A 15,232-nucleotide genomic window follows, 5' to 3' on the forward strand; every position below is an offset into this window, starting at 1 on the left:
CCTTTCCACGGTGTATAGAGACCATAGAATATGTCAATTGGTAGTTACATGTAGTTATTCCAGAGACAACTGATATATTTCTTCACATTGTATCTATAAGGTTCTAGAGATATTCATTGTGGAGATGTAACTACTACAGTGTATACTAGGACAGCAATGCTCCTCTCAACAGTGTCTAGACAGCTCTGAGACAAACACTCACCTGTTTCTCCAGCTCTTTCTTAGGAAACCACACAGCCAGACTGCTAATCTCCTCAGACTTCACCCACTGCCTGAAGGTCACACGGGGAGAAAGCGTGAGGAAGAGAGTGTGAAAGAGTGAGTGGGTGTATGTGAGAGCGAGCTCTCTATTTTTACAACTCAATATGTAAAATACATTTTCAGATAGCTTTGACTCATCTTTGTCAATATTATTCACAATTGGCTAAATAATACTTTTCTCAGGGTATATGTTGGTGGCTAGGAAGATTAGATAACATTAGACCCTTCATTCTGAGATTAGGTTTAAACTTGTGGTCCTACCTAGTGACTAATCTCAGAATGTATTTTGACTATTTAGTGACTATAGAGACTCACTTGCTGCTGAGCTCATCGATGGTGGTGGTCATCTCATTGTGCAGCTCCTCATCAAACTTGCTCTTCTGGGACTTGTTCCTGTAAAACCCTCAGACAATAAGGAAGAGGTAGACTAGCAGACACACAGACAGAGACAGACAGACAGACAGACAGACAGACAGACAGACAGACAGACAGACAGACAGACAGACAGACAGACAGACAGACAGACAGACAGACAGACAGACAGACAGACAGACAGACAGACAGACAGACAGACAGACAGACAGACAGACAGACAGACAGACAGACAGACAGACAGACAGACAGACAGACAGACAGACAGACAGACAGACAGACAGACAGACAGACAGACAGACAGACAGAACACAGACAAACAGACCAGACAGAGACCGACAGACAGACCGACAGACAGACAGACCGACTGACACAGAAACCATAGACAAGACACACAGGCAGACAGAGACACCGACAGACACCGACACAGACACAAAGACCGACACAGACACAGAGACCGACACGGAGACACACAGAGACCGACACAGAGACCGACCGACACAGAGACCGACCGACACAGAGACCGACCGACACAGAGACCGACCGACACAGAGACCGACCGACACAGAGACCGACCGACACAGAGACCGACCGACACAGAGACCGACCGACACAGAGACCGACAGAGACCGACCGACACAGAGACCGACCCGACCGACACAGACCGACCGACACAGAGACCGACCGACACAGAGACCGACCGACACAGAGACCGACCGACACAGACCGACCGACACAGAGACCGACCGACCGGGACCGACCGACACAGGGACCGACCGACAGGGACAGACACAGGGACCGACCGACACAGGGACCGACCGACCGACACAGGGACCGACCGACCGACCGACCGACAGAGGACCGACCGACACAGAGACCGACCGACAAGACAGACAGACCGACCGACACAGGAGACAGACAGAACCGACACGCAGACAGACAGAGACCGACCGACACCCGACACAGAGACCGACCGACACAGAGACCGACCGACACAGAGACCGACCAAGACACAGACCGAGACAGACAGATTGACCGACATGCAGACCGACCGACGCACAGACAGACCGAACCGCAGACAGACCGACGGACATGCAGACAGACACGCAGACGGACACGCAGACGGACTGACCGATACACGCAGGCAGACAGACCGACACGCAGACTGGCCGACACACACCAACCGACCGACCCGCAGACAGACCGACCCGCAGACAGACACGCAGACGGACTGACCGACGGACACGCAGACGGACTGACCGACGGACACGCAGACAGACAGACCGACACGCAGATCGACCAACTGACACGCAGACCGACCGACACACAGACAGACCGACCGACCAACAGACAAACAGACAGACCGACCAACACAGACTGACACGCAGACAGACCGACCCGCAGACAGACCGACTGACACGCAGACAGACACGCAGACGGACTGACCAACTTGCAGACAGACCGGCATGCATACAGACTGACCAACAGACGGACACGCAGACCGACCGACACACAGACAGACCAACCGACCGACCTGCACGCAGACAGACCGACACACAGACAGACCAACCGGCACGCAGACAGACCGACAGAACGACCGACACGCAGACAGAAATGCAGACGGACTGACATGCAGACCGACCGACGCGCAGACAAACCAACACGCAGACCGACATGCAGACCAGCACGCAGACCAACCGACCAGCGTGCATACCGACCGACACGCAGACCGACATGCAGACAGACCGACATGCAGACAGACCGACAGACCGATCTACACGCAGACAGACCGATATGCAGACAGACCGACATGCAGACAGACCGACCGACACGCAGACAGACCGATGGATGGACAGACACGTAGACGGACTGACCAACTTGCAGACGGACCGACATGCATACAGTTTGACCGACAGACGGACACGCAGACCGACCAACACACAGACAGACAGACCAACCAACTGACCGGCACGCAGACAGACAGACCTCCGACACGCAGACAGACCGGCCGACTGACCGACCGACCCGTAGACAGACAGACCGACACGCAGACAAACAGACCGAACGACAAGCATACAAACAGACAGATCGACCGACACGCGGACAGACACGCAGACCGACCGACATGCAGACCGACCAACACGCAGACAGACCAACACGCAGACCGACACGCAGACCGACCGACCAACACGCAGACGGACCGACATGCAGATCAACACGCAGACCGACCGACCAACACGCAGACGGACCGACACGCAGACAGGCCGACACGCAGACAGACCGACACGCAGACAGACCGACACGCAGACAGACCGACACGCAGACAGACCGACACGCAGACAGACCGACACGCAGACAGACCGACACGCAGACAGACCGACACGCAGACAGACCGACACGCAGACAGACCGACACGCAGACAGACCGACACGCAGACAGACCGACACGCAGACAGACCGACACGCAGACAGACCGACATGCAGACAGACCGACCGACACACAGACTGACACACTCAGACAGACAAATGGATGGATGCTGGTAAACCAGCCAAGGTCATGCAGGTTATTCAGTCCCAGTGTGCTGTGCAGGGAGGCAACTGGTTTAGGCCATTCTCAGCATTAGTGGAAACAGAGAGAAGGGGTGTGTGTGTCATTCATTCTATAGTGTGGGTATGTGCAGGATGTTGTGTGTGTTAGTTGAACTCTGGTGACTGTACAGTAGTCTCCCAGCAGTACCCATGCCTCATCAGGAAGGAAACACACACAGACAGACAGAGACACACACAGGGTGTTTATAACAGCACATAACTCCAGTGGGAAAACAAAAAGACACACTTTAAACACTAGGGAGTGGTTACTATGCCCTGCTTGCTTTGTGAAGGCATGGGAATCCCTGTGATGCCCTGTTATACAGAAGAGTGAGGCAGCTCTAGGCAGTATGGGGGGGCAGGGAGGAGTGTTAACCCAGAAAGAAGGGTTGGAGGTTAATGGTGCTGTGAAACATCAAGATTCTCCTCCTCCACTCAGAAGGGAGCAGTTGCATTGTGAGCCATGCTGGCTCCACTCACTTATAGGTGCTGAGCGGAGGGGCGGGTGAGGAGAAGGGCTCCTCTACAGACTCATCAAAGCTGTCAGGGACCAACAGTGAGAGATAGATACATTCAACATGGTGACATCGTTGTCCCTGTATGGGACTGTTGTGTGTTGTATGTGAGGATTCATGTGTACTAAAAAAAACAAATGTCTGTCTCCGTAGAATGGATCAAATATTAATAAAGCTTGTATTGTAACTGAATAAAGAAAATATTTTGTTTTTTTTAAACATGAAGAGGGACTGTTCCTAACCAAATGAAAGAACATAGGAAGGGCCACTGACCACATCGGAAGCAACACAGCCGGTTCCTGTTAAGTGTCCATTCACAGTATCGGTGTCCACTAGAACCACAGCCGAGACAAAAGGTCTTTCGGGGCAATTTTCTTATTTCACTGTCCTGTCTACTGCACTCACATGTGGTTCAGCTTTTGCCAGTAATGAGGAAAAAGAGACTACTTCTAAGCCCTAAGCGACCAAAATTGATGACCTTATAAAAAGTAAATGTGTTTGGGTTTTTATATACAATACGTGTAACATTAAGTGGACTTACAAATTGCTTAACATTTACTGTACAGTCACTGATCTTTTTGCATTTGGTAATTCAAAAAAAGAACTGGCTTCCCAAATACACATCCACAACCATAAACACCCACTGTATCAACAGACTGATGCATAGCAGGAGTACCAATCCAGTAAGGAGTCTGACGTCAGTTCAGGGCTCTTGTTAATTAACATATAAACAAATGAACTCATCCTCTCCGTGTTCTCAGACTTGGCCTTCCTTACCTCTCAGTGATCTTCGAGTGAGCTGTGCGCAGAGGGATGTCCTAGAAACATTTTTAAAACAACTGTTGTTAGACACATCGTGCGTAAAATAGCAAGAAGTAAAGCAGCATGTAAATATGTCATCAACAGTCACAACAGTCTTCCACAGGAAATACTTATGCTTGTAGCAATACATTTCAACCTGTTATGCTTGATGTGTAAAGTGGACTATTTCTGTTAGAGGAAGTATGTCTGGTAATCTTTTCATCAGTTATAATTCAGTGGCCCCCCAGCCGTCACTCACCTTGCAGCGTGATTTTCCATTGACCATGGTGTCTGTGGTGTACCCCTCTCTGCTCTGTAGGTGGGCGAAGGGTTTGACGGCGCCCCAGGACTCCAGGTAACGGGTCATTCTCACTGACGCCCGCATCTTCAGCCCGTCATTCACACGCGGCTTGGGCATGCTGTGGCTGTTCAGAGCCTGGTTCTTAGACTGATGACACACACACACGTTAACGAGGAGTACAGTCTCACATATACAGATAAGGCCCTTGTCAGGGATTCTGGAGGTAATGCATTAAATGAGGTAGCTCACCCGAGGATCGATGACAAGGTATGTCTGTATGTTGAGCTCCTTCAGGTAGGCATCTCTTAGCCCACCGTTCCCCTCCTCCACCTCATAGGCCTTGTTCAGGTGCTTCAGGGTGGCCTCAGTGATGTGGACGCGCCTGATCAAGACAAAGATGGGGGTTACTATTAGTAAAATGGACTTACTAGGACTAGGTTACTACTAGTAAGTTAATAATTAATGCAGTTAACCCACTGTTCCTAGGCCGTCATTGAAAATAAGAATGTTCTTAACTGACTTGCCTAGTTAAATAAAAGGTTCAATAAAATTAAAAAATGCCACCATTAGGATTAAAGATTTACCATACATGGTTAACTCAACTACTAACATACCCAGGTAAGCCTCCAGACTCCATATAATTGGCCAGGGTGACGTCATGTGACCAAACGTCAAACTGCCACTTGCGGAGGCCAATCACACCGCAGAGCACGTTGCCGGAGTGCACGCCCACTCTCATGTTGATGTCCACACCTGTGGCCTCGCGCACCTGTCTGAGGAGCAGGATCAGAATCTGTCAGATGTGTGTTCATTTAGGTTTCTCTGGGATTCCTTCTTATTGCTTTGACATCAGAGCCAGGTGAACAAATCAACTATTTCAGTCCTGTCATAACATGCACACACATGCATACTGATGCCACACATACTCACCACATGCGCTGCTGCTACGGTCTATTATCTATACTGTTGCCTAGTCACTTTACCCCTCCCTATATATACAGTACATAACTACCTCGATTACCTCGTACCCTTGCACATCGCCTCAGTACTGGTACTTCCCGTATATAGCCATGTTATTACCTCGTACCCCTGCACATCGCCTCAGTACGGGTACTTCCTGTATATAGCCATGTTATTACCTCGTACCCCTGCACATCGCCTCAGTACGGGTACTTCCTGTCTATAGCCATGTTATTACCTCGTACCCCTGCACATCGCCTCAGTACGGGTACTTCCTGTATATAGCCATGTTATTACCTCGTACCCCTGCACATCGCCTCAGTATTGGTACTTCCTGTATATAGCCATGTTGTTACCTGGTACCCCTGCACATCACCTCAGTACTGGTACTTCCTGTATATAGCCATGCTATTACCTCGTACCCCTGCACATCGCCTCAGTACTGGTACTTCCTGTATATAGCAATGTTATTACCTCGTACCCCTGCACATCGCCTCAGTACTGGTACTTCCTGTATATAGCCATGTTATTACCTCGTACCCCTGCACATCGCTTCAGTACTGGTACTTCCTGTATATAGCCATGTTATTTTTACTCGTTATTGTTATGGACTGTGTATTTATTCCTTGTGTCACTATTTCTAATTTGTATTTAATTGATGGTATCTTTAACTCTGCATTGTTGGAAAAGGAACCTTAAGTAAGCATTTCACTGTTAGTCTACACCTGTTGTTTATGAAGCGTGTAACAAATGAAATGTGATTTGATTGTCCAACAGGGCAGAGAGGAGCCATGATAAAGCCTTCCTTTGACAGACCCTCCAGTCCTCCACAACACCTGATTATAGAACTAACTCACTCTCATAACCATCATTGACCCACACAACTCATATCAACACCTACTACTTACGCCAGAAGGTCCCCCTTGCATTATACAATAGCACTACCCTCCCTACCCGACTAACACATTTGATTTACTATACACTATTTATCTCACAATCTAATGACAATACATGTTGCTAAAGTCCTGGAACTAACCAGAAGGTGTTTAAGTAATTGTTTTCCCCCCAGAAGGCCTGGGGGGGCTCCTCTGAACTCACTTGATGGCCTCACACATGTCCAGACCCATCTTCACACAGTTCTTGGCATGCATGGGCAGGGAGACAGGCAGGCCAGACACACAGTAGTAGCAGTCTCCCAAAATCTTGATTCTCATGCACTCGTTCTCCTAAAGAATGAAACAGAAAAATACCACATAGAACATCTAAGAAGTAGATTACTTGTAGTTTTTCATGTTGTTTGTCTGTAATTTTTGTAATGACTTGGTGCTGCCCATCTTGGCCAGGACGCTCTTGAAAAAGTGATTTTAAATCTCAATGAGCCCTTCCTGGTTAAATAAATAAATAAAGAAGCAGACATGTCAACTGGATTTAGCATAAACACAAACAAGGTATCAAACAAGGTATCAGAAGTTCTCCAGAAGAACCAAACACGAAACACATCCAGCCCAAGAACTACATGTACTTGTTTTTAAGTATCAGAGATGATCTGTGTCATGAAACACACTCTATAAAATACAAATATTATTATTTGATTTATTATGATGAAGCAAGTACTGATTAATGCCACATAACAAGTGGATTATGCATTAGCACACTGCAGTCTTATCGTAATAAACGTACAAATGTAGCTAAATATTAAATAAAAGCTGAAAAATAAAAGCTGAAAAGTCTGTGTTAATTTAACTAAAGGTGCAAATCTTACAAATTATTAACTCACCTTTGCAATCTGGTCAAACTTCCCAAAAAGCTCGTTGAGCATGATGACCAGCTCCTTCGGAGAGCAGTCGCTGGCCAATCGGGTGAAGCCCACAATGTCAGCATACAGAATACTGCAAAAAGAGAAAAGCCAAGGGTGTGTTTTAATTTTTAAAAATGACGTTGCATTTTAAAACAGTGTTTTTTCCTGGATCACACACTTTTCATAGATCGATATTTAGGGTATATATGGACCGATTTAATCGGAAAAAAAGACCCAATAGTGATGTTTATGGGATATCTAGGAGTGCCAACAAAGAAGCTCGTCAAAGGTAATGAATGTTTTATATTTTATTTCTGCGTTTTGTGTAGCGCCGACTATGCTAATTATTTTGTTTACGTCCCCTTCAGGTATTTCGGGGTGTTGCATGCTATCAGATAATAGCTTCTCATGCTTTCGCCGAAAAGCATTTTAAAAATTTGACTTGTTGGCTGGATTCACAACGAGTGTAGCTTTAATTCAGTACCCTGCATGTGTGTTTTAATGAACATTTGAGTTTTAACGAGTGCTATTAGCATTTAGCGTAGTGCATTTGCATTTCCAGATGGCTAGATGGGGTGCCTGCGTGTCGGGTGGGCTTAAGAGGTTAAGACACACAGCGTGCAAAATAAAACAAGAAGCATTCATTATTTGACAAGTTTAGATGGTCCCTCCCTGTTGCACATAGTTTCCAAGCATTTTCTTGCGTTTCATGCTTACTGATCACGACCGACTCAGGACATATGGGGTCAAGACATCAGTGTCGTAATGAAACCGGTTGTCTGCATGGATACGGCCGGGCTGGCCGCTACGCTGATTAATCCCTCTGATGTTGTTGTGTCACTAAACAAGGGTGTCATTGTCAGATAACGGTTTTTAATATATATATATTTGACCTTTATTTTACTAGGCAAGTCAGTTAAGAACAAATTCTTATTTTCAATGACGGCCTAGGAACAGTGGGTTAACTGCCTGTTCGGGGGCAGAACGACAGATTGTGTACCTTGTCAGCTCGGGGATTTGAACCTTTCGGTTACTAGTCCAATGCTCTAACCACTAGGCTACCCTGCCGCCGGTTGACTCCTGGGGTGTTGAAATGGAATGGGGATAACTGATTACAGCTGGAGGTCCTATCCTGGGTGAACAGTAATCCTTTGGGGCTAGAGAGGAGATGAAGACTGAGTTGAAGGGAGATCGTGCTAAGGGGTTTGGCTCTAAGACAAACTACAGCAGTGTTTTCCCTATATTCATGTAGCAGCATCGTTGCCTCCACTCCAAAATATATGATTTAAAAAAATACATATAAATATATATATATATATACAGTACCAGTCAAAGGTTTGTACACACCTACTCATTCCAGGGTTTCTTAATTTGTACTATTTTCTACATTGTAGAATCATAGTGAAGACATCAAAACTATGAAATAACACATATGGAATCATGTAGTAAACAAAAAAGTGTTCAACAAATTGCAGGAAACTATCTTTAAAACTGTAAAATGTTCTCTCCGTCCATGACAAAATGTATAGAATTGCATGAAATCAAAAACATAAAATTAAAACATAAAATAAATTGTCTGTAGCCTAGAGGACAACCACTAAAACATTTGTCATTGGCCCCCCCCACAATAACTTTGCCACAGCTCCTGAAAAGAAAATCATAGGGGAAGCACTGCACTGTACACTGATTGGAAGTGCTATAAGCTTGTTGTTAACCCTATCCTCCACACAGAGCACCTGACCCAGGCCACCACACATTCAACCGCCACAGCCTAATCAGTGGCTCATTACCAGGGCTCAAAGAGCTAACTACTGCCAAGGTCAGTCCTCATTAAAGTAACTAACGTTAGCCTATTGCTCGCTAGGCAGACCAGAGAACCATGGCTGCCCAGTAACTCTGACTGACAACATCCAGGTGTTTCCTTGGAAAGAACATGTCTAATGACAAGCATGGGGAGGTGGTTGGGCTATAATTCACAGTAACACCAAAGGGCTTAAATGAGGATTCATTACTAGCCGAGCCACAGCAGCACAATACAGTCTTTGATCTTCACAAGGCCTTCTCATATCAGACCGTTTAAATGTCCTTCCTTTTCTATGAAATCATATTTATTACGAGCCTAAACGTATCAACAAATCAACCAGGAAGTTACAAATGTCAGTTTGTCAGTCTACTGAGAAGATTGAAGAGTGTTGCTGTGTTGACCTTAATTTGGTCAACAAATGGGCTCCCTCTCTCTCCAGGAAGGTAGAAGGTACAGTACAGTCTGTAAGCAATTTCAGAGTCTAAAACTTAGGGAATCTATTGAGCCATCTGCCAAGGTTCACTGGATAGGCTACAAAGCCAATGTCTGTCAGCACTTTCTAAATGAATGCCCATAAAACAAAAGGCCTCATCTGGGTCAATGCTCAGCTAACACTGTCATGCTAAATTCCATGAGAACTGACTGGGCATTGTGAGTGTAAAAAGACCTCCCAGAGCAGGGATGGGCAACTCCAGTCCTCGGGGTCAGAGGATATCAGGGGAAATTAAATGAATACAATTAGAGATCACAAACTATACTAACTATTCAAAGCACACACGCAGCGTATGATTTAACCCAGTGTTTTACCCAAGGCTCAGACTTTTGTTTCCATCTTTGCGGGCCGGCACCCGGGTCTCACTGGACCATGGATCCGGAGGACCTGCTCTTACTTGGGGCCAAAGCCAGGCCACTGGTACTTTTCAGCTGGCATTTACACAACAATGGCTAAATGTGAACTTTAACACCTTCTCACAAAGCAACTGATTCTGCTCTTCCCTAGCTATAGAAACACAATTTCAAAACCAGAATCTGTCACATGTGCCAAATATAACAGGTGTAGTAGACCTTACAGTGGAATGCGTACTTACAAGCCCTTAACCAACAATGCAGTTTTAAGAAAATACAACACAAAAAGTATGAGATAAGAATAACAAATAATTAAAGAGCAGCAGTAAATAACAATAGCAGGACTATATACAGAGTCAATGTGCGGGGGCACCGGTGTTGAGGTAATTGAGGTAATATGTACATGTAGGTAGAGTTATTAAGTTGACTATGCATAGATAATAACAGAGAGTAGCAGCAGCATGGAAGGGGGGAGGGCATTGCAAATAGTCTGGGTAGCCATCAGATTAACTGTTCAGGAGTCTTATGGCTTGGGGGTAGAAGCCATTTAGAAGCCTCTTAGACCTAGACTTGGTGCTCCAGTACCACTTGTACTGTGTATTGGGCCGTTCCCTAGTATAACATAAGGGTGTATACACTTGTGTTAAAGTCAAAAAGCAGAAAAAGAGCCTAAATGTAAAGGTAGGGAAAGAGAAAATCAAAGGCTAAAGCCAAAAGTGGAGTTTCATTCAAGAGAACATTTGGGTTGGGGAAATATTTTCCATGTGTGTTATTTGGTAGACTGAAGCCCGTGCTTAGTTTGACAGGCAATGAGTGACAGGCAAAGGATGGGATTCTACTGTGTTTCTTAGTAATTTTCTTCGAACATAACAGGTTATTTCAACATGCTGTATGTTTCTCAGTCATATTCTTAGTCCTTGACAGGCTATTGTTGTACTGTACCTGACGTTCTCGTGTCTCTTGACGTAGAGACTGTGGAAGTTGTTGTCTTTGACGAGTCGTTGCTGCTCTTCTTTGTCCTTGCAGTCTTGCAGACGTTCCATGATGGCCAGCTTCATCTTCATGGAGATGTAGACCGGCAGCACAGACTGCAGCAGGTTCTCCTACGCACGCACACACTTGTTAGCATCAACACACCACACCCACCCAACCACACACACTGTCCGATAGACAAAGGGTCATGAACCCATCCAATCTGGGAGAAACCCAATCTGAGTATCAACCAGCTGTCAGAGTGTCTTGCTGATCTGGTAACTCCACTAACAAGGGCCCCATTCACTTAGATTACTGTTAAAAGCTTTATAATCATTGTGCTGCCAGTCTGGTTGTACAGCCAGTCAACAGACAGATAGAACATTGCATTGAGAGCCTCTGGAATGGAATAGAGTCAGGTGAGATGAGAATCTAAGAAGTTAATAAGGAGATGTCTCAGGAAATCATTCTTCAATCCCCATTGACCCCATCATAATTCCTGTTCACCCGTATGATGCAATACTGAGGCACTGGACTACTATCTTCCCTCTCTGGTTTGGCTGCATCCATGGGGGGGGTTGCCCCTAGGTACAGATCTAGGATCAAATCCTAACCTTAACCATTAGTGGAAGAAACGTAAAACTAACCCAAGATCAGTGTCACGGGGCAACTGCTTAGGCCTATATACTCTCCCAGATAGATTACCACCTGCTGGTTCAAATGACTGGAGCAGGTTTTCCAGTAAACCGTCAAGCATGGAAAGTCATTCTGCACAAAGTGGCCTTGATTCGGTTCAGTCAGCTCAGCTCTGTGCTGTAATTGATCTGGCAGATTCTATCTGACTGGGTCTAGAGAACAATGGCATAGTGCTCAGCGTTGAGACCCATTTCAAACCCTCCCTTCCCTCTTCTCTTTATTTATGGTGCCTGTGCTCTTTGGCTAACCCCTGTGGCACTGCTCCTTTTTTCGGGCTCAATACAACAGAGTAGAACAGAGCCGGTTCAAATGTTAACGATTATATCATTCCATTCTGTCCTGCTAGGCAACAGAGCAGCCAGCGGCCTCCTCTCTCTCACGGAGTGTGGTGTCATTTCCTAAGCAACTATTATTACAAATGAAAAAAATTATGGTTAAAAAGCCATTTGAAACAGACACCCGTTTTTACTAACGGAGCACACAGACATCTACTTAAATAATCATTACAATGAAATTTAATATGAAGGGGATTTGATCATCGTAATGAAAAATACAAGCTAGAAAACAACAAGGCTGCTGGTCTTAAATGAAGTAAAAAATTAACCAGTGCTATTATGACAACACATTTTAGCCTAACATTAACTTTTATTAGTTTTTCATACTTCCTGTATTCAGTCAGGTCAGCCTCTGTTCAGAAAGAGACACCAAAAGCATCTTATTCAACCAGACCATGATTTCCAGGATTTCTGATACACTGGGAGATTGCCCTCGCCAAATAGGTTTCTAACCTCAAAGGTCTTTCCTTAAAGGTAAATAACTAAATCAAGAAGATAGCAGAGTGTCTGATAAGATGTTCTCACCTGTTGTCTCTTTTCGATCTCCAGCTTCATGCGGATGCCCAGACATCTGAGTGTATCCTGGAAGGTCTGTCTTAGTGCTCTCTCCATCAGGACCTTATGGAAGGCCCCCACCACACTGCCACACAGAAACACCACCGCATTGGACAGCAGCTGGGGGACAGAGGGACCGACATTACAACCTAGCTGCACAGCATAAGCATTTTATTGTCTATTTTCAGAGAATCCTCACCAGGAGATCATGTATAATTGTTACCAACAGCATAACTAATAACACACCTGATTGGCCAAAAAGGGGCTGGGATCTTGGGTGTTGAAGACAGTGAGGCGTAGAGTGAGGACCATGATGTGAGAGAGTGAGGAGATCACACTGAGCACCACAGCATAGCACATCTGGAACGGCAGCATGGTGTACACTGTGAAGATGATGAACAGGAAGAAGGGAACCTACAGGAGAAAAGGAGAGAGAGAGAGATCAGACTGATATGACACGAAACACAGTGTGCGGAATGAGTCTCGGATTGGCAGCACTACACCCAAAGAACAAGTGGTTTTACTGGACAACTGTCACCTCAGTGTACTGGCAAGATATGCTATAACTAGACAAATATCACATTTTGATGCTTCTGTTCATGTGTGAAAATAATGTAGGTCCATTCAGTGGCCAGTTTATTATGTAGTTCACGTTCACAAAAATGGTTTGCTCCTACAGATAGTGATTCACGTAGCCATGGCTTGCTATATAAAGAAGGCAGACAGACATCAAGGCATTCAGTTACTGTTCAATTGAACGTTAGAATGGACAAATTAGGTGCCCTAACAACTGAGCATGTTATTATTGTCGGTGCCCCTTTGCCTCCAGAACAGCCTGAATTCATCAGGGCATAGATTCTACAAGGTGTGGCATTCAAATGTTGCTCAATCGGTATCAAGGAATCTAACGTGTGCCAGAAAAATATTCCCTATACCATTACACCACTGCCAACTGATGTGAATTTAAATTCACATCAGGTTTTGTTTGTTATCACATGGAGAAGGTTGCATGCTCTGTGGTGTAATGGTATGGCTAATGTTTCCCTGGCACAAGTTAGGTTCCTAGATACCAATTGCACAACGCTTGAACGCTACACCTTGTAGAATCCATGCCTGAAGAATTCAGTAAATGTGGGTCCGACCGGTACTAGATGGGTGTACCTAATAAACTGGCTGGTTTTGTAGATGGAGGAGAAGAGGAAGAGGACAAAGGAAGTGGGTGTCATATAATTACAACATTATGTTAATCACATGACTTTATATTACAATGTATTCCTAAAACACTGTTTTTCTTAGAGGCAACAGAATAGGGCTCTTTGATCTCTCATGTGTCTGTGTTAACGCTGACAGTAGATTTACCATGGCTTGGTGATAACCTAAAGACTGCATTCCATTCCATGATTAGTGTCTGTGTGCCTGTCTGTCAGTGCCAGGGGGACCCAATCTCCAGTTTATTTATCCCATACAGCAGATGAATACTGGACTCCATCATTCTGAGGGAAGGGCTTAGAATCCTATATTGGATTAGTATTTCTGCATAAACAAGCAGTAAATGAACTAGACATATCTGTTGCATGAGAGCACAATGTACCTTTGTATAATTTCACGTGTCTGTCTTCGTCACAAGGAAGACAATGAAGAGTTATAACTGAATCCTGTTTATTTATTGGGCTTTAACTCTATACTATTGAATGACCATTAACACTCTATTACTGCAGTAATTATTAATAAAGTTTGATGGTTTTGAAGAAATCAACAATAAAAAAGACCTCCTTTGATTAGAATAATTACCAAACATTTATTTTGAAAGCCAATAGGTTATCGTGCAACCTTTATTCAGAGCGAGAGTGTATACCTGGTCCCAGGGCAGAATTAGGGGTCCGCTGAAGATGAAGGTGAATCCCATGGTGAGGTGAGTGGCCCAGACCACCAGACCCAGCAGTCTCCTCCAGCGCTGGGTCAGGGTCTCTGTACACACCAGCACAAACACAGCCAGGAACACACACAGGCTGCAGCTCACCACGCTGACAAATGCACAGTGCTCCTCCACCCTCTGAAACAAAGAGGGAGAACATAATGCACACTGAATCACAATCATGGAATTTACATTATACTCTGCATTGAGATATACACACAGTCATAGACAAGGACGCCATATCAATCTACACACGGCCATACAGACAGACACATAATGATCTACTCCTCTAATGAAAAGACAAGGATTAAAAAACAGGCTATAATATACATTCTGTCTGAGGACAGGTTTGAAGTGTTATTATGGTCAGGTACAATGATATGTCGAAACAACATTCACTCAACTTCCCTTCAACATCATTCAAGTCCCTTTATTATGCCTATGTACTGTCTAGTCATGAGAGCGGCCCATATCTAATTCAGCATCGTGGCTTATTCAGGCTTATTGCACATC

At 45.2% G+C, this 15,232-nt stretch overlaps 1 protein-coding gene across 7 annotated transcripts in view; it reads right to left on the bottom strand.

Moving 5' to 3' along the window:
• Positions 1-15,232, bottom strand: part of LOC124035566 (adenylate cyclase type 2-like) — a 68,126-nt gene that overhangs the window by 10,350 nt on the left and 42,544 nt on the right. For 6 of the 7 annotated variants that reach the window (XM_046349052.1, XM_046349051.1, XM_046349054.1 and 3 more), the window contains 13 exons: positions 14,660-14,857; positions 13,051-13,218; positions 12,775-12,924; positions 11,189-11,349; positions 7,576-7,687; positions 6,897-7,024; positions 5,453-5,611; positions 5,088-5,220; positions 4,797-4,985; positions 4,514-4,554; positions 3,702-3,761; positions 577-654; positions 203-272 (listed from right to left, as the gene is read on the bottom strand). In XM_046349052.1, the coding sequence (XP_046205008.1) occupies positions 203-272; positions 577-654; positions 3,702-3,761; positions 4,514-4,554; positions 4,797-4,985; positions 5,088-5,220; positions 5,453-5,611; positions 6,897-7,024; positions 7,576-7,687; positions 11,189-11,349; positions 12,775-12,924; positions 13,051-13,218; positions 14,660-14,857 (1,647 nt within the window). The remainder of the gene's footprint in view (positions 1-202; positions 273-576; positions 655-3,701; positions 3,762-4,513; positions 4,555-4,796; positions 4,986-5,087; positions 5,221-5,452; positions 5,612-6,896; positions 7,025-7,575; positions 7,688-11,188; positions 11,350-12,774; positions 12,925-13,050; positions 13,219-14,659; positions 14,858-15,232) is intronic. The other variant, XM_046349056.1, reaches the window with a different exon arrangement.

Source organism: Oncorhynchus gorbuscha, linkage group LG05 (assembly GCF_021184085.1).
Source record: "Oncorhynchus gorbuscha isolate QuinsamMale2020 ecotype Even-year linkage group LG05, OgorEven_v1.0, whole genome shotgun sequence".
Classification (NCBI taxonomy): Eukaryota; Metazoa; Chordata; class Actinopteri; order Salmoniformes; family Salmonidae; genus Oncorhynchus; species Oncorhynchus gorbuscha.